The 25714-nt window shown below is 37.7% G+C and overlaps 1 protein-coding gene across 8 annotated transcripts in view; it reads right to left on the bottom strand.

The window, feature by feature from the left end:
• The window catches only part of hdac4 (histone deacetylase 4), a 317998-nt gene that overhangs the window by 182864 nt on the left and 109420 nt on the right, over positions 1 to 25714 (bottom strand). For 6 of the 8 annotated variants that reach the window (XM_052044275.1, XM_052044186.1, XM_052044757.1 and 3 more), the window contains exon 3: positions 9590 to 9661. The exons of 1 other annotated variant lie outside the window; for it this stretch is intronic. In XM_052044275.1, coding sequence (XP_051900235.1) covers positions 9590 to 9661 — 72 coding nt within the window. Of the gene's footprint in view, positions 1 to 9589; positions 9662 to 10843; positions 11333 to 25714 lie in introns of those variants that run through there. One more of the 8 variants, XM_052044677.1, reaches the window with a different exon arrangement.

Here is a 25714-nt window from a genome sequence, read left to right as displayed (position 1 = left end):
AGTTTCACACTGTCCTAACTTGAGCATGTGTCATTATTCCTTCAATGTTTAAACAAACTTAGAGCTCCATAATTAACAGTATTATGGGTATACCTTTGCCACACAGTCTGCGGCAGTTCAAGTCAGTGATTCACTATTACCTCCTTGATAGATCTATTCCATGAGAAAATTAAATGAATGAAAGAATGAATGAATGGAAGAAAAATTTGCAACATACATGTTCATTTCAGCAAGGTTAATACAAATCTCATGTGTGCCTGGGGAACAATTTGATGGATGGGGTCAGTCCAATCCTAACAGTCAACAATCAGCATCCAACTTGCTTGAGAAGGGGTGGAAATGGTTGCAAATTATCTCATGGCTCACACTGCAGGGACCAACAAGCTATAAGCAAGTTAGAAAGTGAGTGTTGATTTTAAAAATAAGAAGAGAGCAAAGCTACCCTCACCCAATACACATGCAAATATTGGGCAAGGACAGCTTCGGCTGATTCTTCTCAGATTGCAGAATCCCTGTACCATTTCAACTGCTACTACCAATGAAATTACATATTTAAATAGGAACTTCAAAAGCAATAGGAGAAAAGCACAAGAAAATGGAACTAAATATGGGAGCACAGTCAAGCAGAAACTGGGCTATACTGTTCAGCACTGGGCTGCACTTCAGCAGTTACTTTCATAGCATTACAGAAGTGATCCTCACTAAAATTTCACTGCATTATTTAAATCAAAGATGTTTCAAAGTTTTGGTCCCTGGCTTACAATAGAAACTGTTAGACAAGTGATAATATATCTGTTTTTGCATGTAAAAGCAGCTTTATTCATGTCAACAAGCCATTTCCAGAAAGCATCCAACCATATGAAAACAAATGGTGAATGCAAATCAAAAAGACACCAAGTTCATTTGAACTGAAGTTTATACCATGAAACATATTCCCTATAATTCTTGGAGCAACAATACTGGCCAGAAGTTGCCTTGATTTCCTCTGGTGCACACCAGGACAGAGTGCATTCAGAGATGTTATCAGCATTGGTTAACCTCAGAGTGGTTTGGAAAGGAGCCAGTATTGAAGTCAAATGCAAGAATTTGACAAACTGACCTTAAACAAGCAGACAGCGGCTATCTTGCATCACATTTTTTTAAGTCTCTTGGGTCTGTACATATATTTACATCACAAAACTACAGATAATAAACAGTTTCAGTATTTTTCTTTTTTTAGTGCATGAACTGTGAAAACCTTCAGCTACTCAAAAACATTTTGGGAGAAGATACGATTCACCAGGCCTTTCCATGATCCATTTCCCTCCATATTCTCAGAGTGAAAACCAGAAGCAGGATAGATTAGATTTTCATTTAGCCTGTTTATTGTTTAGTGCAGACATGAAGTGCCCAATGGATTAACTACTTACAGTGACTTCACAGAGAGACAATAACATTAACCATTATGGCAAACATTCCTATCCCCACCCTCTTGCCTATATTTCAACCAAAAAAAATTTCTACCCTTAAATAGAGGGTGTACAGTTAACCCACTACGTCACTGACATCCAGTTTTCTATCATGCTGCAAGTTCAACAGCATGCACACTTTTTAAGAATGCAACACATTGTTTTCTCCATTTCTCCACTGAGCAGTTGTCAAAAGACCAATACAGTACCATGTAGTTGTGCAATTAGTTTTGCATAACTGAAATCAAGATTCCAGCTCTCAAAGCATGCCTGATCTTTAAAGAACACGACTAAAGACATTCTTGAGGCTACCTTGAGCTGATAAGAATAGATTCTCAGCTAGAAAGGAAGTGGGCCCTGGGATTCACAGACACTGACCTCAACATGTTAGTCAATGAATGGGAAGATGAAAGCCATGTATAAACAAGGGGAGTTAAGAGCCTACTTCATGCTAAGAAATGAACAGGGAGAAGGATGCTGGAGAGATCAATGGTAAGAAGGACCTGGGAGCAGTACTGGAAAAAATTCCATGACATGTCAAAATTACTGCTGGGGACCTCAAGTTCTTTCAAACAAGTATGCACCACACATCTATTCCACCATGCTATCACCAGCCAACACATTGAGTCACTTTTTCCATTGGCTTGCAGGATAAGATTGGCGGGAATAGATACCCTTTTCAGTGGAGTAGGATCCATTCAGTCCCAACCACTGATGCTGTCGAGGCTTGTGCTCCAGATCATTGGCTTGGTGCCACTGAGCCCATAATCTGCCCAGCACTCAAGGTTATAATGGGCATTTAGCAAATTTCCCTTTCCAATGCCTCCTCCACTGATTATATGTTCCCCTTCTGTCCATGTACATGTCTGCTGAACACTTCCCTTAACAGTGTGCTCCCTTCAGCATCATCTCACTTTTGCACCACCAATGGCAGAATCTACTGTCCTCTTACCACTGGCACTTTAGCAGTTGCCTCACATGCCCTATGGCTAATTAACCCTGACTGCTCCCAAGAGAGTTCAATCTTGGGCCATTTTGCTTTGATGTCACATGAGTCAAGTTTCATTGACATCTGCTGCCCATCCACTGCAAAACAACAGCCTTTCACCAGTTTGTCCACAACCACAGAGGATGCACTGTGTAGGCATAATAGGTAACGACCATGATCAGATTAGATCATCATTGGGAAATGTGTTAATTTCAATTGCTTTGAAATGTCATCTGTTTATGTTCATTAAATCTGCTGTCAACATGGATCCAGATTGGTTTAATTGGAGGGGTTGACATGAGAGGCCTCAAAGATAGAACATTTCATCTCATACCTTTATTAAATGTACAAGTCTAAACATAGCTGTACCGGGGAGGTGAGTTTGTAATGCAAGCTCAAAAAACATTGAATTCACCTGCATAGCAATGCAATGTTTGATAGAATTTAAAGCCCTCAAACTCCTACATTGCATTCAAGCGCAGGGAGCAATTCTGACCTGGAAAAATAACTTTTCATTCCCAAAGGAATATTTCTGTGTACGATAAATGAGTTGTTTTAACAATTTATGAAAATAGAACTGATGACTACACACAATGGATTGAAGAAAATTATTCCAACAACTCCTTTCAAAGATTTCTCTACAAGCAGGGCGGTTTCTGCTTAGCACATTAATCAAAACTGTTTTCATTTCTTGTTCTGCTCAATTATTTTTAGAATTGCTTGAAGCAAAATAAAACAGCATTCACCAATGAAACACTGCCTAGCAAAACGACTAACCTCAAGATTGACAGATCTTTCAGTAATGCATCCAAAAAAGAGTAATGGACTAATCTCTAATGTGCGGATTAAAACTAAAATAGGAGGTTTTGTTCTAATGGTAGGATAGTCAATACAAAAATAGAAATTAAGATCCCGTTGTAAATAATTCAGCTATTACTACATTCCAATTGCAAGAGCAGTGAAGGCCTACTCCAGGAAAAGAAATTACCTACCAATTAATATGATATGGTATCAACTATCCACAATTTTTACACCATTACTCATTCTCCCACTTACAAGCATGAAAAACAATACAGAGACTGGAATTCAGCGGTTCATTTGGGTTTTCCACTTAAAAGCTGCCAGGGCCAACTGGAGCACAGATTAAGGTGCAGCTTTCTGCTTCAACTCTCTGTTCCACCTAAGTGGCAGCCTGGGACACTTGCATTATTTTTATAAGAATTAGTTCATTGATTTTTAAATTCATTTCATTGTTTTTAAGTTTGTGTCTACCATTCGAATTTTTTTTAAAAGAACATTTTAGTATTATTTTAATAGCTGATTGAGTTTGAGTATTTTTGAGTTCACTGATTAGTCTAATGTTGACACAGCAAAAGACTAAATACCTTTACGATGACTTAAAAGCTCAAGCAAGTGATTGAAGTGAAGATTTTCTGGTCAACTATAGATGGTCTAACAGATTTAAACAGAGTGGTAATTTACATAATATAAAAGTCACTGGTGAAGCTGCTAGTGCAGATCTTAATGCAGCAAATAAACATTGGGCTGTTCTGGTTGATATTATTAGGGAAGGTATTATAGTGCTAAACAACTGGATTATTTTGGAAAACATATATGCATTACTAAGGAAGAATAATCAGTAACAGACTTTAAAAGCCATGAAAGATGGACTGAAGTTATTGCTTGGTGGCCATGCCTATGGTGAATGTACACGAAAACCTTTTCTGGTTTACCATGCAGAGAACAGATGGTCCCTCAAGGGCATCAGTAAAGCCTCATTTCCAGTTAGCTGAATACCTAAATTCGAAGGTGTCTGCAACCAAAGTTTTGTTCAAAGATTTGTGCAGAATTTCAAAGCATTTAAGGATATGGCAGGAAGACAGGTCTTAAAGACAGGTCTTGGCATTTTGGTTCACAGAAGTCAACAAGCAGGTACAACAAACTATTTGTGGTTGAATGTTCGGCTTCATTGAAAAGGCATTGAAGTACAAGACTACTGAAGTTTTGCTGCAAATGTGCAGGGTTTTCACAAGACCAGATGTGATGGAATGTGTGCAATTTCAGTCTTTATACCCAAGAAAGACTACAATTGCCTTGGAAGCATTATAGCAAGGTTCACTAGACTGGTTCAAATGATTAGGTAAATCATTCTACTATGAGATTAAGAAAGATTGGTGAACTGTTATTGGAGCTTGGAAGAGAATGAGCGATGAGCAAAATGCTGAGAGGGACTGAGAAAGCAGGAGGTGGTTTCCCCATGGTTGGAAAATCTATAACTAAGGAGTGCAGTTCCTGGATAAGGGGTCAGCTATTTGGTACTAAGGCAAGGAGAAATTTCTTACTCAAGAGAGTCATAGATCTTTGGAGTTCTCTACCACAAGGGCTGAAGATGATAAGTCACTGAGTACATTCAAAGCTGAGATCAATAAGATTTTTGAAAACGAAGGAGAATGAAATTATGTGAGGATCAGGGAGGAAAGTGGACTTGAGGTCCACAATCATGTGTGATTTACTGAATAGTGGAGTAAGCTTACAAGATAGTACGATTTATCCTTGTTATTTGTGGTTAACAAATGTATAAAACAAAGTATTCATGACTTTATCATGTGAGCTTGCTTGCTGAATGACTATGTTCATTATTTTATTAATTACTAATTAACATCATCTGGATTCCCAATTAGTGAGGGAAGTGTATTAAACAATATGTTCTATACCACTCCCTAATATCAAGATCAACACACATCTAGGTGAATAACAAGCATTCAAATATTATCCCAAAGTGCCTTACCAAATACTTTTTCATTGCTTCTGGCTTTCTTTCAGGGATAGAGTGTGTAAAGTTTACAGGGCCTTAATGAACATTTTTATGAAAATTGTGTGAGGTAATTGGAACATTCCACTGTTCTGCAGTATTATTAGCTGCAATTGGATTCCTTCACAGTAAATGGGAATGCAATAAAGCAAACCCATTATGGGCGATAACAACTGGAAGTCGTAAAGTAGATTACAAGCTACAAACTTGCACTGTTTAAATAGAGTATGAAAGAAAGATTAGTGAATAATTTCTAATCTTTTTGTATAGCAATGAAAAATGCACTGCCTGGATGAAAGTCACATTATAGCTTGGCATGCCAAATAGAATAATTCTCTGCTGATAACAAGATCCAAATTACAGAAGCAATTTTAAAAACCTATGGATTAAATAACCATACCATTTAAGAGTTATAACTAGTAGCTTGAGGATCAATGAAATAAAGTAATCCAAAATTTAATTAGTAAAGAACACTTGGGGTAATAATAGTGACAAAATCTGACATTAAATATGAATAACTGGGAAAAGATCTGAGAACTAAAGACTGGTAGAAAATAAGGTTTGGGATTGGCAAATGTTAACACATTGCTTGAGTAGTATGATTTTTACTCATATTTTGTAGCAATAATAGAAATTCAGATACCCTCTTGCTTTTCTTCCATTAGGCATACATTTTCTCCACTTGAACATCCTTAGAAGCATTTCCAGATTCTCTCTCAGAAACTATGCAGGTATGCATGGTGCTCTTTGGAGAACTTGGCTTGAAAGTTTTTTAAAAAGTAACCAACCTTACTTCTGCTCTTTGACCACTTGTGTGCATCAGTAAGAGCACAAATAATGGAAATAGTGTTTTCACAATAGCCTGCTTCTGTAATGAATATTCAGTGGTCTACTGCAGCATTGTCATGACCTACTTAGGCTATACTAGAATTCGAAATAAAGCACAGCACTAACTTCCAACCAAAGATAGAATTTAAGACTAAAACATAGTATTGAGCATCACCTTTGTTTAATTGGCAATATCAGCACATCTGAATCAGAAGGTTTAGAATTCAAGTTCCATTGCTCTTCAACACACAGAATGAGCGAGCAGGGCTGGAATGTTAAAGCTGCTAACTTCTGCATCAGGTTCAAGCAAGAGATTCCATGGTTTATTTAAGAACAATGACCAGTTACACTTGTATGGCGACTTTAACACAGCAAAAGGTGCTTTACAAGATTATCAAACAAAGTTAAGGCAAAAGAAATTAAAAGAGCATCCCAAATGGAGGAAAGCAATGAAGTTTAGAGTTAGGGCCTCAGGAGCTATAGGTAGTCACTGATAGTGGAGCCATTAAATTTGTGGATTGAGATGAAGAAATGCTGATATTTGAGGGTTATAGGACTGGAGGAGATGACAAAAGATAGGGTGGGGCCAAGTCACAGAAGGTGAATAAATTTAAAATCCAGACACTTGTTAACAAGGAGGTAACTAGATCAGCAAGCACAAGAATGACGGAAGAACGAAATTTACTGATTTACATGGGCAATAACATTATGGACAACCTCAGGCTTGCAGAATTAATAATGAGGGAGGCTGGCCAGTAGTGGATGAGGAAGCTGTGGCACTGTTGGGTCATGTAATATTACAGAACTGTAAACAGACAGTCTTATTGATGAGCTGGATATGTGGTCCAAAGCTTATCTCAAAACAATTAGGGAAAAAAAAGTTTTTTTGGTATCTTAGTTGGTTCTCCTCCCTTCAATAGTATGGAAAACAGTTTATCCACAGAACCATTCATTTACTTTTCATGGGATTTAGCTGTATCCAAATTGGCTGCCAGATCTGCCTTCATGACAGTAACTTTGTGTCAGTGGTTGTAAAAAGATCTGTACCTTATGAAATAGAATTTTGCCATTGTTGAAAAGTCAGCATTTCCAAAAGACCTTCTAAAATTCAAACTCAATTCAGTAAATAGAAGGTACAATGCCATTTATGAATTTGACAATTCATTAAATCAAAAGAAAGTTTTAAATGTTTAAAATATAGTTTTAAATATAATTTTAATCAATTACTTACTGAATTATACTAGACCTGGGATTAACCCTGAAATATTTCAAGATCTGGAAAAATGTAATCTCCCCCCCCTCCAAATAACAGAGCCTTTCACACTTTCAAATGAAATTTCACAGTACCACAAGTAGAATTATATCATTAAGATTAGTTTGCTTAAATTCAGTAATTCAACAGACTAAAACTAAGACCAGTGGTATGATTGCACAAGAACCTTAAAAGCTCAAGAGTACAGACAATGGAAGTTCAACAAGGTGTTGGTCAAGCTGTTGAATGTCCAAAAGATGCTATACCATTGCCTGATAAAATGGGAAATAAATTCTTCAGCACCATTGGTGGCAGAGCTCATTCTGGCAACTATCAAGACTAATACTTAAAGACATGTTAGGGAGAGACAGCAAGTCATGGCAGAGTTGAATATATGCAGGATAGTGCTTAAAAGTGTTGGAATAAAATTATATAACTTACAAAAGGGTTTTTAATAAATGGTAGCAGACTATTCTTGTTCCATGCTTCGATTGCTACATTTCACTGACACATTATTTGCATGATTTAGTTTGCAGACACGTTTTCAGAGGCAGTGGGCCAGTGAAGATGCCAGTTAGCAAAGTCAATCTCCATTGAAAAACAACACTAGGAAGAGCAAACTCTAAAGCCAGACAAATAAATGAAGTTTATCAGACCAAATTTTAAGATTTAATCCATATGCACCTAGAAATTTTTCAGTAAAATAATTACTTAGTTATACTACTGGAAATTATGACTTTTTCAGGTATTTAAGAAATCAAGCTATGTCTACTTAGTCAGCAGCAACAAGGAGAAGAAGGAAAGGGAGGGAGAAGAGAGTGAGGAGGAGAGAATAGCAAGGGTTAAGGGTGGATGGGGTGCAAGGGAACATTATAGCTTCTCTTTTTAAAAATAAGTTTTTCTACTCCACATTAAATGAAATAATCTCATATTTCCCTACATCATTCTCCACTGGCCACCTTCTTGACGTGTTAGTTGAGGGATAAATATTGGCCAGGACTCCAATAATAAAGGACCTACAGAATAGTGCCATGGGATATTTTATGTTTACCTGAGAGGACAAACAAGACAGGTTTAATATCTCTTCCCAGAAACAACACCCTTAGACAATACAGTCCTTCTTCAGCCCAAATCTGAAGTGTTAGCCTACATTTTTGTGTACATGTCCTTGCAGTGAGATTTCAATCCACAACTTCTGACTTGGAGCCAAGAATGTTATCAATGGAGCCATAATTACAATACAGAAAAAATGGATACATAACTCTGAAAGAGACTATGGAAAAATCAAATCTTCCTTCTTATCTTGCCCATTCTACATGTCTATACGTTTTTACTGACAATCTTCCTCACAAATTTCTTCAGCTAGTTATGTAGAGACAGATACTATCCTTTCCTCCAAGTCATTAACATAGTTTGTCAATATACTACAGCTATTAGTTTCCCTTTTATCTACACTGCTGGTTACATCCTCAAAGACTATTGGATTTGAATGTCTCTTTCATAAAACCAACTTTGAAAAGTTATCATGTATAAAAATACTTTGAAAGAATTAAAGGATTGATTTTATATAAGAGAAACAAACGACTGCAGATGCTGGGGAACTCAGCAGGCTTGATTTTATATAAGATTTAGATGACGGGGGGGGGGGGTGAAGGTAGTGTGGTGAAATAAACTTTGCATAGTATTGATTTGATTGTTCTGTGGCTTTGGCAAATAAATTGCTTTTGTAAGATGCAACATTCTTTTGCCATACATTAAGAAACTTAGTTAAAGCATGCTGCAATTAGGAGATACTTCAATAAAAATCTCTCCAAAAAGTAATAAATTGTTAAAACTGCAGCTCTATATTCAGGATGAAGCACAAAGAGAAACAAAGTGTTAAAAAAAATGACAAAAGCCTTTTTCGCTAGTTTGAGGATAGTCCCTCAGTTTAATCTCACATGATATACGACTTTCCAATGCTGATCCACCAAACTTGTTGCTGCCTTTGTCGTTGTGTATGACTGTGTTAGTAATCATGTGCCAGAAATTACCAATTATCTGTGAACTACAGTTTAAAAAAACACAGGAAATGGCGATATCGACCATTTAATCAGTCAGACGTGCGTAATACTTAAAAATTTAAAAAAAAGTGATAATTTTAGATGATAGAATGGCACTACTTTCTCGTTTTTTTGTGTTAGCAACACGTAAAAGACAACTCGTGACTTAATTTTATTTGAAAAATTAATCTTATTCTGAAAGATCTGATCGCCTCTTACCAGTGCTGGGCATGTGGTTCACTCTTGAGGGAGTCAACAGCTCAACTGACTGGTCTCGACCGGAAAGTCCATCTGTAAGTGAAAATAATTCAGTCTCGTAAATAGTCTGCAGCATCTGCTGTAGTTTGCTGAAAAATAAACTCAACTCCGGGATGGCCTTTTCCAGCCACTGTGCATTAAAGTTTACATGCAACGCACGCCCGGACTTGCAAGGATTATATTTTCATTCAAAGACAATCGAGTCGCCTCGGAATAAATACAGTTAATAATAATTCATTTCGATGGGTTAACAGTATTCACATTTTGTTTGAAAGCTGTGTCCAACATACACTTTTATTTGGCAAACTCTGAAAACACCTCGTCAATCTTTTACGGGACAAAAAAGGGCCGGACGAAATTAATTTTCAGATGATTTACCGACAATGGAACCCGCTGTTGAGAGAAACACAACCCTGGGAGGTGGCAGCTAAAAATAGACGGAGCGCTGCAGGAGATTAAAATGCAGAAACTCAAGAGGAACACCAGTATGCAAGGACTCGAGACCAGTACAAATCGGCTCGATTGCTGCTCGGGCCACATCGTTCAATGAAGCAGACTGCGAACAAAATACTCACACCAAAATAAATCTTATTTTAAAAATTACTTTATTAATGTACGTATTTTGCGCACTACAGATCCACTTCTTCTACCTGCATGATACTCTATTTTGCGTTCCCTACTTAAAGGGGAGAAGCTTAAACTTTTCTGACCCTACACTGCTCCAGATTCTCTTCAGCTCTGCGCATCAACAAAATTATCAGCCGCTTAACTTGACTTGGGAGTCACTTCCCATCGATCAGAACAGTTTCACATTCTCTTTCGCATTCTTTTAAGGGGAGGGGGTGCTCCATTCGATTTGCCGCTTTTAAAAGGAAATATAGGAAAGCCATAAAAACAGTTGTGCTGCTAATTACCGACGAGCGGTTAGACATAAATTTCGGAGAATTAAAGATAAACGGGGGGGGGGGGGGGGGGAGAGAGGAGGAGGAGGAGGAAGGCTTTAATTCTCTTGACAAACAACGAAAGCTTCTAGCTGTTCTCAGCACGACCACTGGCTTGGATCCACAGTAATTGGAGCTTTTCAGTATCACTTAAGATGACACAGGAATAAGTGTCCACTAAACGCCCAACGGGGACGTAGAAACGGAATCAAAATAAAAAGGGCCCGAACAGAGAGGTGCTGCATGATTCTAATCTGCATACTGGATCGCTTACAGTAACTCCGGTCCACTGCAGGCGCTTAGCAGGCGGCTCGCAGAATGTATCCATATATTGCGACTGCACCAAATTCTCTACATATCTAAAGCAATTTGGCTTCATTAACTATAAATGATGCAATACATTTCGTTCAAAAATGCAGAACGTTTCGGCTGCCTGGAATATCCTTTCACACGCCCGCCCCACTTGTTCTGACAGCTCCTTTCCAGAAATCATGGTTGAAAAAGGCAGCTCCAGTGTTTAATTCAGTGTTTTGCTCCCATCAGAAAGCGCCTCAATTCTCATGCGTCAATGACGCAGTCAGCGAGGAAATGACCCAATTTCATTCAATTCTTTTGAATAAAGTCATTGTACATTCTGCAATCAGAGGGGCAATGCTCAGTCTGGCTCTGGCAAAGTCAAGCTTCGATGCCATATCATTTACATTCAAATACTGGTGGAAAGGGGGAACAATTGAATACCCGTTCAGTTCAGTGGTGTGTCGGATTTCCGAACAGCGCGTAACTTTAAAAAAAACTCTAATTTGCATCGTTGTGCATGTATTTTGTTTAAAAACTGCCTAGGTTGAATAACTTTTCTCCTCCACAAAATGTTCCAGCGAATTAACTTTTCATACCTGCATTTTGTGTGTTTTTGGAATAAAAATCAGAAACGACTTTTCATATAGTTACAGAAATTCCTGTTCAAGGAGAAGCTTAACTTCTCTCGTTTCTCCCGGAACCTCTTTACGCACGCATATTCGATTTCGTAATTTAATGCTATGCTGTAAGTGCTCGAACTGACAGGCTCTGAAAATACTGGTTACAAACTTCCTGCTTCAGAGAAATTCCCCGTGTCAAAAAATGGCTGCGCGTAGTCATCCATAGCGCCGATAATTAACTAATAGATAATAATTTACACTTTACGATCACACTCAGATTGTCAGCGGTTATTACCACCTTTATGGTAAAGTATTAAAATAGGACTGATCCTATATATGAGAGAGTTTTACTACACTTGGCTTCGTGAAATGAATTAAAATCATTATTGGAGTGGTGGAACAGATTCCATTGGCAAATTACCATTATGCATCCTCACAATCGAAGTTTAATGGCATATTTCACAAACTAATTTACTCCTCATAAATAGAATCTTAATCTGTACACCAAAGATAGTAATAAAGAACACATAATAAGGTAGATCGGGTACAAAGAAATGAGCCAGCGCAAGTGCAACTTAATACTAAATGGTTTTGTATTTTGCTGTGCTTAAGTAGAGCAAATTTAGAAAACATATAGAAGTCTCAATTTTCCATTAATGGGACTATGGCTCAAATGACACAGCAACTAACCTTCAAAGCATACCAAATGTAATAATTAAAATTAATTATTAAAACTGATTTTTACGTGATTGATATCACCATTCATGAATCAGCAGCCAGAACTAAAAAGGTATATTAACACAAGTGACAGTTTTTGTCATGTAAAGAATGTTGCACAGCAAGTCACAAATAGACAAAGGCTAGAGCACAGAAGTTAGGATGGCTGACTGAAAGCTTAGTCAGATGATTTTCAGAACTGCTTACAGCTCAAAAATTATCCACTGAAGCTCAGACGTGAGTTATTTGCCACACCATGGCTGACGGCAATATATCCTCCTCATCCAGAGCCTTTAATATTACATTAACAAAAAATAAATAACCATAATCAATGCAACTCATCCCAAGTCTCAAAAGATTTAGCTGAACTCTTGATTTTCTCTGCTCTTTAACTCCTTTCAAGTCTGATTCCTCCTCTCAAAATGTATCATCTTATACTTCTGTACATAAAATTTCAGCCATCATTTTCCTGCTTACATTATCAACTCATCTTCACTCAGTTGTCCTCAGTTATTTACACTTTAACTGGAGATTTTCATACAGCGTTTTTAGACATGTCTTGATCATTAAAATTTATCAAGGGTAATATTCCTAATGACAATACTGTGAACAACCAACCTATTCCATAACATAAACACTATTTATCCTTTTAACCAATTTCCTAGCCAATGTTCACACTCTTCATACAATGGGTTTTATTCAGCTTCATGTGAACAACCGTATCTTTAATAAAACTGAATTACCTTTTATAAGTTCATGCAGGCCGTTCTGAATTAGTCCAAATCTTTCCAGATCATATTATGAGTCCCTCTTAAGTTTACCCATTGTCAACGGATGTTGGAATGCAGCTACTGGGGTTTCCCCATTGCAGTATTATGTTTGCATTTCTGCACTACAATTTCTGTATCCAAGGATGATTGAAAGATTATGCTAAGTTTCCACTATGTTCTTATCCAGTATTCTATTTCATCAGATCAGTAAAGTAACCAGCAACTTGAATGTGAGATGTTTCTATTTTCACCAGAGGATTCTTAAAGTACAACAAAAACATTCCTAAGTGGAATGTGTATTTTTAATTCCAGAAATATTTTGGATTCAAAAATTTACTCGGTATAAACTTAAGAGCTAAATATAGCTAAGAATGTCAATTTATACACAAGTTTATTCAGAAATTTGATTACTATCAGCCAGTAACATGTATTGTTCAATGGTCCCTTAAAAAAACTTTCCGAAAAGAGCACTGTTATTTAAAAAAAATTGCTTTCATAAATTTTTCAACTGATGTTCTATTAAGTTCAAGAAATGCAAGTTTTGTTTAGTCACAGACATGCCACAAGTAAAATCAAACTTCCACATTAATGTGGCAATTTGCAAATTCTGCCATTTAACCCAGTTAGTGCTGCAGAGAAAGAAATTAACATTTTAAATATATCTTTGTTATGCTCTGCTCATGTTATCCATTGAAGCCCATTTTTTTCCACCTGGATGATACAGAAGGTACATTTATAAAAATAACAAGTAAAATTAATTTCCAAAGAAATCTTAACACAAATTGAAAGTTCAATGGCTTTAGCATTTATGCCACTGTAGTATTCTGGTTTTTCATCTCCATTAAAGAAAATAGAAGAGATAACATAATTCATTTTATAAATTTGAAAATGTTTGCATCATTGTGTTTAGGCCAGCTAACACAACAGAAAAATCAAAATTAATATAAGCCTTAATGCCATAAACTAATTGTTATTTCTACAGGATTTTTAAACAAACTGACCAAAAAAGTGCTAACAGAATTTAAGCTTGCTCCAATCAATTCATAAAATATTCATTTATAATTTATATAATATCCACATATGCTTTGATGGAGACTTCAATATCTTATTTTAAAAATAATGCATCCTAAAGTCTTAAACTCTGCAAAAGTTTAAAACATTTCTGTTGCTCGCAATTCTCAAGTCAAACATTTTGCCACTTTTATGAAACAATTGTCATGATGGATGGTGTTCATCTAGCCACAGAACTCCAACTTGGATCATAAAAAAGATGTTTAACTCAAGAAAAACAGGCAGAATATTTGGGGAAAACATACAAAATAGGAGCAAGAGTAGGTTGAGAATCTCTCTCAAGAATACAAGAAAATAGGAGATGTAGACCACCCGGACCCTCAAGCCTGCCCAGTCATTCAATATGATCATCGCTGATCTATGCTATCTTCAACTCTTCTATGCCAGTTCCTCATAACCCTTAATTCCTCAAATGTTTCAAGTATTTATCTTAAATATATCTAGTGATCTGGGCTCTATCACCCTCAGGGACAGAGAATTCCAGAGATTCACCACCATCTAAGAGAAGAAATTTCTATGCATCTCAGTTTTAAATGACCAGCCACTTATTTTGTAGCTAGATCCCCTTGTTCATGACTCTCCCACAAATGGAATATATCAAGGTGTACCCTGACAAGCCCCCTTAGGATGTTATATGTTTGAACAAAGTCACCCCTCATTTCTTCTAAACTCCAAGGAATACAGACCCAAACTGTCTAGCCTCTCTTGATAGAGCAACCCTCTCATCCCTGGACTTATCCTGGTAAATCTCCCTTGCACTGCCTCCAGTGCTACTAATATCCTTTCGTAGGTAAGTAGACCAAACTATGTAATACTCCAGGTGTGGCCTCACCAATACCTTGTACAACTGTAACAAAACCTCCCTATTTTTAAACTCCAACCCCTCTGCAAGAAAGACCAAAAGCCTTCTTAACTGCATGTTGGACCCGCCTGGTAACTTTTTGTGATTAGATAATATTAGATAATATTACACCTTTTGATCCTTCTTACAGAAGTGCATGACCTCCCACTTCCCCACATTAAGCTCCATTTGCTATGTCTCCCCACCCCCAATCACGCAATCTATTGTTGCAGAATCAAAATGTCCTCATGACAATATACCCTTCCCATCTATTTCATATCATCAGCAAACTTGGAAAACTTACATTTCTTTCCCTCCATCAGTCATTCATGCAAATAGTAAATAACTGAGGGCAGAAAACCGATCCCTGGGGTACTTCACTAGTTACATCCCTCTAGCCTGAAAACAACCCATTTATTCTAACTCTGTTTTCTATGTGACAAACAGCTTTCAATCCACGCTAACACATTTTCTTCAATACCTTGGGCTCTTATGTGGCACCTTGTCAAATGTCTTTTGGAAACTTAAATACACTTTATCTACAGGTTCCCTTCTATCAACTGTCCCTGTTACATCCTCAAAAAATTTGAGCAAATTTGTTAAACACGATTAGTCTTTCATAAAAACATGTTGATTAGGATTGATTATATTTAACTTTCCTCAATGATTTGTATTTCCTCTTTGATTATTGACTCTAACATCTTGTCAACAAAATATGTTAAACTAACCAGCCTTCTACTTTCTCACCTTCCATCTTACTCACTTTTTGAACAAAGAATTCACATTGGTTGTCTTCCACTACCCCTTTATGCCTTTGCTTCAAGAAATGTATCCATCTCATTTTTTAAATATATTCAGCAACTCAGTGTCTACAGCCTTCTGCAATTCCACAGGTTCACCATCTTTTGCATGAAGAAATTTCTCATTTCAGTCCTAAATCACTTGCTCATTCTAGAAATCCCACCTGGAGAAAAATCCTCCCCATGCCTGGTCTGTTCAGATCTCTCAGAATTGTACAAGTTTCAATTAGATCCCTTCTCATTCTTCTAAATTCTGGTGAATACAAACACAGTTGATCTAATTTCTCCTCATATGGCAGTGTCTGCTACCCAGGAATCAATCTGGTGAACCTTAATTGTTCTGTGTTGCAAATGTATCCTTTCTTGGGTAAAAGCAAAACTTTCTCAAAAATAATCCAGGTTTTCCCAAACATGATTTCCCTATGTCTAATCTTGTTAATATTTTCCAAGTGTCATGTTATCTCATCCTTTATAATAGTCTTTAACATTCCCCCCCCACTGACATTAAGCTAACCCGTCTGTAGTGTTCCGTTTCCTCTCCCCCTCCTTTTTTCAATAGTGAGGTTACATTTGCCCTCCTCCGATCTGCAAGAATTACTCCATAATCTACCAAATTCTGGAAAGTAATAACCAATGTGTCCATTGCTTTAAACTCCTTTACTACTCAGGGACACAAATCATCAGGATATGTGGTTTTATCAGTTTTCAGTATCATTAATTTCCCTAACACTATTTTCTTACTAATACTAATTTCCTTAATCCTTGCCTTCGCGAGATTCTTGATTCAAGTAACCTGGAGAGTTACTTGTATCCTATTCTGTGCAGACAGAACCAAAGCATTTGTTTAGTTGCTCTGCCAGTTCCCCACTGCTCATTATTAATTCTCAATTTCTAACTGTGTGGGACCTACACTGACATCACTAATCATTTATTCCTTCTTTTAAAAACATATCTACAGAAGCTTTATAGTCTACTTTTGCATCCTCTGCAAGTTTATTCTTGCTCTCTTAATCCATGTTTGTCCTTCATTGCTAGAATCTAAACTGCTCCCACTCCTCAGATCTGCCACTCTGACTGGCAATCTTATATAATTCTTCTTTGGATGTAATACTACCATTAACTTTATTTGTCAGTCACGAATGGTCCCTTTTCCTTTTGCATCTTCATGATAGGCATGAACCAACAACTGTTAGAGCTCCTATATCCACTCCTTAAATGTTAGCCAATGTCTAACCACTGTCATAGCTTTTCGGAAAGAAAAGGCTGTAGATAGTATGCAGAAGAGATTTACTAGAGCAATCTCATGAATTAACTATTTTAGTTTTATAGATATATTGAAGAAGTTGGTGTTGCTGGGTATGTCTTCCTGCTCTGCATTTCACAACGCCTACATTATTTTGTCTATGTTCTTGCTCTGCAACTGCTCCCATCAAGTCTTTGACCAGCTTATCTCCATGGTCACTCCAGTTTCACCCTATCAGAGACACTACCTACCCCACCCTCCCTGCAGCTTAACAGGCTTTTGTCTCCTTCCCAGTTCTGACAAAGGGTTTTCAACCTAAAGCTTTTACTGTTTCTCTTCCCACAGATGCAGCCTGGCCTGCTGAGTATTTCTAGCATTTTCTGTTTTTGTTTTAGCTTTCCAACACCTGCAGTTTTTTTAAGAAAAATTATTTTCTTAGAATATATTTTTTATATCTTAGAAGATTATTTTCTTAGAATCTCTAGAAAGGTCTAGAGATTTAACATAATGGCACAGATTCCATTGGCAAAAGGATCCAGAACCAGATGACTTAGAATAAAGATAACTGGCCAAAGAACCAAAAGTGACACAAAGAAAAAACCTTTATGTGGTAAGTGGTTGGAATCTGGAATGGATTGCTGGGAGGGAGCAGTGGAAGCAGATTCAAACATGGCTTTCAAAAGAGAAACAGTTTAGTACTTGAATAGAAAATATTTGCAGGGCTATGGAGAAAAGGCAGTGGGAGAGAGATTGTTTTTATACTGAGCTGACTAGGTATCAATGAGCCAAATGGCCTCCTGTGTTTTTACCAATGAATCTGAAAGAAACACATCAAAAGTCTGTCTTTATAGATTCAACTGTCTCAGCTTCAGTGGCCACACCAGAGTTGTCTAGTTTCTAGGCCATCTCATTTAAAACCATTCTTAAACTTTTCCTTTTTCACCAAACTTTTCATCATTGTGCATAGTATCATCCTTGCTTGGTATCTGTTTTAAAGGTGTTATATTTTGTTGGTTAATATGGTTACTGGGTTCGCAGTGCAATTTATCATTGTCATTGTGATGTTTTCTTCAGTAATTAAGTGTACTTACCGTTATTCAGACAAATGCAAGTTATTACATCTACTACAAGGTTAAACAAAACACTGAAAAGGCCCCATTTCTTCAGATAATATTGAATACAAACATACAATTTCAGCTTCTTTTCTAATTTGAAAGTCTGCACCTCAGAGTACTGAGTTGAACTGAGGTATAAACTCTGATTAAGTGCTCAAGTTCTTCAGAAAAGTGTGAATCCACAATCTTCTGATACAAAGCCAAAGTGCTATTGCTGGAACAGGTTGTTGTTCAGAAGCAGATAGACAACCTCACTATTGAGTACATATCCTTTAACTTTAGAACAAAATTATTTTGGCCTCAACCCACTATTTGCTGTTGTCCAGATTTTTAGCTTTGCTACTTCAAATCAAGTTACCAAAGAAAGCAAACTAAAATATGCCCCATTTTTCTACTGGTGCTGTTTGAATTCATGCAGTCCTGTGCTCATGAACCAACAGCTGCACTGTTTACACTACAAAATTCTGCTACTGGAATAACAGAATAATGTAAGCATGAGACATTGGCACAGAATCCAAATTAAAACATACAAATATAAAGTGGATACATTCACCTTATACACTCTATATTCACTCTATTATTCACTCTATACACCTTAGAAAGGACAAGAAACTCAATGTAGGGAATCTGAAGTGCACAAGCCCAGCAATCAAGTGTTACAGCAATATCATTTTGAATAGACAATAGCTCTAAGTACATTTAGAATACTGTTAATGTTTAATTTTAAGCTTATTGAGAACAGAATGTGGCTTATAAACAAAGGCAGACAGTAACAATAGCTTATTTTATAAAACTACCACATGAACTTTCTTAATATTCTTGGCAGAATACTTCTTTTGTGACAGCAATTTGAACATCTTTTTTTGGCATTTTTATCATCCAGCTTCAACTACATTTTTATGAACAAAATCACAAATGCCAGCCTTATATCCAGATACAGATGATAATCAGAACTGCTGCATTAATAGATTAATACCATGCACTGTACTTTCTAAAATAAAGAAATTGAGCACGACAAAAGGCAATAAATCTGGACATCTTCGTGATACTCAAATCAAAGTCATCATTTAAGATGTCTCTAAAATGCTTTAAAAACAGATTTTCTTCTTAAACAGTGGAGTGGGCAAAACCCTCTTTTGATCCAATAACCCTGGGGCATATTATTGGGAGTGACCTCATTCCTGTTTACAGTAACACTTACTAACTGAACAGTAAGAAACAATGGTAGATTTAAATAAACTATAATTAAGGCAACATAAATGACTGCATGCCATTGATTATAGGACTACATTCATAGAAATTCTATCCTTTTGACCTTTTTTTGGAAATATTTTGTGTTGGGTTAGATCAATTCTAAAACACAAGTTAGGAAGCTTTAGTCGTCAAATACTAATCTTGAACTAATGGTATTGGTTTATTACTGTCACTTGTACCAAGGTACAGTGAAAAGCTTGTCTTATAATCTGATCGTACAGGTCAATTCATTACACAGTGCAGTTACATTGAGTTAGTACAGACTGCATTGATGTAGTACAGATAAAAACACTAACAGTACAGAGTAAAGTGTCACAGCTACAGAGAAAGTGCAGTGCAATAAGGTGCGAGGTCATAACAAGGCAGATCGTGAGGTCAGAGTCCATCTCATTGTATAAAGGAACTGTTCAATAGTCTTATCACAGTAGGGTAGAAGCTGTCCTTAGGTCTGGTGGTATGTGCCCTCAGGCTCCTGTATCTTCTATCCAATGGAAGAGGAGAGAAGAGAGAATGTCCCGGGTGGGTGGGGTCTTTGATTATGCTGGCTGCCTCACATGCACAATCTTGGAACAATGCTTCATTACATCACTAGATATTAAACATGAGATATGTTTTAAAAAGATTTCAAGGTACTACCAAAAGAGGAGGCAGCAGCTCTTCCACAGTCTTTGCTAACATTTTTTCTTCAACAACTGGCAAACTTGATTAACTGGTCATTTGTGTCCCTATTTGTAGGAGCCAAATGTACACCTGCTCAACCACAGTGTCTGTAACCAAGAATTATTTTGTATGCATAACACCTTATGCAGTGTTGTCCATCAAAAAATGCAAACTATCAAAGGCATGGACATAATGACAAATTTTAGGAGAAAATGCCTTGTATGCAATACAGGTAGAGCTACATATGTATATTTGCTAAGTATACAACCACTACTATTCAGTCAAAAATTCTATTTTTCTTTCACTAATTTTGGATTTGACATTTATTAGGGCAGTTTCTAGTCTTTTGTCAAGTAGTTACATAATGCTTGGCTAGAAACACTGCTGACAATTTAAAATGCCAAACTTACCCCAGTTTGCTATCTGCTATTTACCCCTTTCCACCATATGCATTGTTAGTGCTGCTCATTGTAGGGTGAGCATACATTCTTCTGTTGTGTGGCATGGCCACATCCCCATTTTTGACATCATCCCCCACTAATAACAAACAGCCACCTATGTCAGGAAATAGTGCAAACTATTTGCCACTACTATAGGCCTTAGTTACAATGAGCCACTGGAAAAATAGTAACCAAGCCGGTTATTTGGACAGTAAAGGACAATTACTGATCATTAAGTTCTAATCACATACCACAACGTTGCATACCCTCCCTCCGAAACTTCCAAACCCTAACATTTCTCTAAAAACCCTAAAAGCCTTACTGAACTAGACACAGTAATGATTAATTTTCTGCCTCAATGAAACATACTGAAGCTAAGTATGTTCCAATTTAAAAATAAAAAAGAATTGAGGTAATGCACCCTGCTACAGTCAGGTGGCTGTTCTGGGGCTTTATTCTCAAAGTTGGTAAATTCATCACTTTCCAATGTAGGCTCCAGCATCATCCCCCACACTCCCAACATTACCTAGAATTCCTTTATACTTCCACTACTTTAGACCATGATTTGCTTGTTACTCCAGTTACTGTACAGAACGTAGTGGCACATTATATTTTGCAGGGAGGTCAGATTGACACGAATGCACAAGTCACAAACTTCCCAAGCTGACCTTGCTGCTATTATTCTGACCATACTCCAACTGTGGACTCCTGGAGCTTCTCCAGATTGATGCTGAGAAATCCAGACAAAAACACTGCCCCAGGTTAGCAGGTTCAGTAACTCCATTTATATCCATGGAGAGAAATTATTTCAGCACAGATAAGCATATTTACCTTTTTCCCCCTATTGAAATGAGTTAATGTTTTGACTTTTACCATTTGCTTTAAATTGATAACTAAAAATTAACTTTGACAGTATGATTAATTTTAATTTTCTCCACCAGTTGGTGCACTGTGCATCAGCAACAAGATGTAATGCAGTTACACACCAAGACTACTTCGACAGCACCTCCCAAATCATAGTCCTCTACCAACAAGAACAGCAGATGTATGATTCCCATACAGGCATCCCTCCAAGATCATGTCATGCCACCACAGAACAATATAATTCTGGAACCCCCCTCCCCAACAGCATCGTGAGAATACCTTCATTCCACAGATGCTATCTCACCTGCTGAGATTTTCCATTTGTATTTCAGATTTCTGGCAGCCGTAGGTTCCATTGGTTTTCATTTATTCTCTCCTCCCACTCTCTGCAACTTAAAGATCATCTGCTTTCTCAGTTCTGGTGGAAGGTTATCAACTTGAAGCAGTAATTCTATTTCTCTGTCCACAGATGCTACCTGAGGGGCTGAGTATTTCCAACATTGTTTTTATAATACAGTATACTCTCAGCCAATCCACAAACTAAGCAAGTCTTTGTAGCTGTAAATGTCCCCTTGGCTTTTCATGCATATTTGGAATGGTACATAAACATACTCCAGACTATTTGCGCCATGCAGATGGGGGAAAAGAAGGGCAGTCAGAAGGGAAATTCCTCACTGTACGATACCTGGCCTCTGATCTACTTGGAGCCATAAGATTAATGTGGCTGCTAGTTTCTTGTCAATGATGATATGTCCTTACCTAGGATGTTGATGGCAGAGTCTTGGACAATGCCAGTCAATGGCTAGTACAGGTGATTAGACCCTTTCAAAAAGCAAAAAAAAAACTTCAGATACTGGAAATATAACAACAGAAAATACTGGAAACACTCAGCAAGTCAGGTAGCATCTGTACAAACAGAATTAATGTTTCAAGTCAAAACCCTTCAAGTTGGGCTTTCTTGTTGGAGGTGGATCTAGCACTAGTGAATGTTACTTGTCAGTAAATACATGCCCGAATGTTGTCCAAGTCTTGTTTGCAGCCACCAACTGCTTCATTTTCTGAGTTGCCGCCAACTGAATACTAGTCAGCAAATATAGGCACCTCTGACCCTAGAAGGATAGAAAGGTTATTTATGAAGCACCTAGGACATGACCTAAAGGAATTATTGCAACATGTTCTGGGGCTGAAGCGACTGATCTCCAACACTTCCTTTGTGTACCTGTATGACAGGAGGTATACAAGTAACAAGTATTGTCAATTAATAAATAATCAAATAATATCCTTGATTATTGAACACACAGAAACAGAACAATACTATATTGAGTGCTTTCCTCAAAACCACATTCCTATATCAAGCTGCAAAATATAGAGCTGGCCCCGGTTGAGGAGGCAACATCTTGCTCCACACTTTGAATCCCTCAGGCTTAGCTGAAACATCTACCCCTCTTTCTTATCCAAAACATCAGACACACAGGGTTGTATTTCCAACATGTCAACTGGCAATTACCACTGTGTTTCATATTGGGAGGTTGGCATCTCAGTGGAGACATATGCTGATTGCTAAACCACCTGCCTCTCGGGTTTCCCCGAATGTTGACCCAGACGATCCTTTCGTGTGGCACTGAGCACGCATGGAGATAAGTGTCACAGTGGAATCAGCAAGTGTATTGGCTGCATTATTGACGATCCTGCTAACACTGGTACAAGTTGGCACCCTGGAGATCAGGAAGGATTTTGAGACAGCTTCTGTTTCCTAGCAGGAGAGCTTAATAAAAAGATGAGGTTCAAAATTGTGGATTGAAGATGAATTCACATTTATGAATTAAAATTAATCAAATGTGCTTCAGTCCACGCAACTTTGCAGTCTATGGTTAGAGACAGCTACAGTAAAGAAAATTACATTAACCAACATGATTAAACTGACTGAACAGCCTCATTTTACATTTAAACCAAAATTATTTGGGAGTTGACCTCTACAAAATGAACTTTTGGAAGCTTTTGAACATCCCCAACCTAATGACAAACTTATTTCCCCACTCCCACCATTCCCCCCAAAAAACTGTTGAAGCAAAAAGAATTGCAAAATGGAATAAATCACAATTTTTTAACCAATGGCAACTACTTGCTTCAAGCACATAGACAGGTAGAGTAACAGAAACTAAAATGTACCACACACAATCAGGTAATTTCAGTTACAATGGATTCCAGGACTGGCTTTGGTTACTCTTACTGTGCAAGTTGTCATAGCTTTAGATAATGCAAATATTTTGTAAGTGACCATTTTTAATTTCCTATTTATTTAAGTTGTTATGTACGATACAAGGCATAAGAGGACAGCTTTACAATGAACTGTTTTGGCTCTGCCTTCTTCCATTTTCATTTGTAATACAAGGTTAATCAGTTAGTCATAATAGGCACTGCTTGAGTTTATTAATTGCATTGTTCAAGTTTATTAATGATTAGTAAATTCTAATCATTATACCAGTGACACAGAAAACAAGAACAGAGAAACATTAGAAAAGGTGCACATCATTCAATCTCCTGGACCCAAACCACTGTTCAATGAGACCATGGATTATTTATGACTGGATTATTTGGGTTTTGCAACAAGATTATAGATAGGTTAAGTAAGTGAGCAAAAACGTTGGCAAATGGAGTTTAATGAAGTAAAGTGTTGAGGTCATGCAGTTTGGTTGAAGAAATCAAAAGGCAGACTGTTTATAAAGAGAGAGACCAAATAAGTGGAGAGTTGGGAGATCTAGGTGTTCTTGTGCATGAAACAAAAAGCTATTAGCATATACTGTAGGTGCAGCAAGTAATTAAGGCGGCAAATGGCATATTTGCCATTATTGCTAGAGGATTGAGTTTAAAAATAGAGAAGTACTTTGCAAATGTACAGGGTGTTGGTGAAGCCACACCTTAGGTACTGTGTGTAGTTTTGGCCACTTTAAGAAAGGATACAATGGCATTGAAGGCAGTCCAGTAAAGTTTCAACTAGGCCAATTCTTGGGATGACAAGGTTGTCCTATCACGAAAGGCTAAAAAAAAGTTATTCCTGTATTCTATAGAATTTGAAATGAGAAACACTATGGTGCTGGAGGAATTCAGCAGGTCAGGCAGCATCCGTGGAGAAAAGCAGGTGGTCAATGTTGAGTCAGGACCCTTCTTCAAGACTGAAGATAGGAAAAGGGGAAGCCCAATATATAGGAGGGAAAAGCAAAGCAGTGATAGGTGGACAAAAGAGGGGAGGCGGGTGGGCACAGGGTGGTGAGAGGTAGATGTAGGATAGAGATAGAGATCAGGTGCAGGGGAGGAGGGGAGAGCAGATCCACTGGGGAATGGGTCAAAGATAAGGAGAGAAGAAAAAGGGGGGTAGAAAAAAAGAGAGAGGCTAGGAAAGGGAAGAAAAGAAGCACAGTTGGTGGGGGGGGGGGGGGGGGGGGGAGTTCCTTAAGGTGGGAAAATTCAATGTTCATGCCATTGGGCTGCAAGGTTGCAAGACGGAAAATGAGGTGCTGTTCCTCCAGTTTGCACTTGGAATTCTCCTGGCAGTAAAGGCTGAGGACTGACATATATGTGATAGTGTGGGAGGGGGAGTTGAAGTGACTGGCAACTGGGAGATGCAGATCGCAGTTATGGACAGAGCGCAGGTGTTATGCAAAACGGTCACCTAGTCTACATTTGATCTCACGAGGTCACACTTAGAGCACCAAATGCAGTAGATGATCTTGTTCATCTAGATTCCAGCATCTGCAGTCCTTTGGTTTTCTCGAATTTGAAATGAGGGTGCTCATGTTGAAACGTATAAAGATTCCAAGGGGGCATGACAAGGTAGAAGTTGACATGTTTCCAGTTGGGAAAGTCTTGAATGAGGGGATATAGTTTCAAGATAAGGGGACAGTCACTTAAAGCTGAGCTGAATAGGAATTTCTTCTCAGAGGGTGGTGAATCTCTAGAATTCTTTACCCCGTTGCATTGTGGAGGCTAGAACACTGGGGGTATTTAAAGATGAGCCAGGTAAATTTCTGAACAAGATTTGAGAGCTGTGTGGAACTGGCGCAGAAGGGATGATGAGGCTTAGGGCAGATCAGCCATGAACATCTGGAATGATGGGACTAGGTTGAGAAACCAGGTGGCCTACTCCTGCTTCCATTTTCTTGTGTGTATTTTGGCTTGCAACTTGCAACATAATTGTGTCCTTGCTTCTCCAGTTGGGATGAAGGCTTCAATGACGTAGCCATTAAATCCATTTCTTTCTGCACAGAACATCGCCTGACCTGTTCAGTATTTCTAGCACATTGTCCTGCTGAGTATTTCCAGATCTTTTTATTTCACTTGATTTATACTCACCTGCATTACATCAACTTTAGTGCCATCTATGGAACTAAAGAAATCATGAACTCATATCAATTTATGGTAGAGGTCGCCAATTGTAAGAAGTTGTAATTGTGGT

This window comes from Pristis pectinata, chromosome 1 (assembly GCF_009764475.1).
Source record: "Pristis pectinata isolate sPriPec2 chromosome 1, sPriPec2.1.pri, whole genome shotgun sequence".
Classification (NCBI taxonomy): domain Eukaryota; kingdom Metazoa; phylum Chordata; class Chondrichthyes; order Rhinopristiformes; family Pristidae; genus Pristis; species Pristis pectinata.
This window is presented reverse-complemented; position numbering and strand designations above follow the sequence as displayed.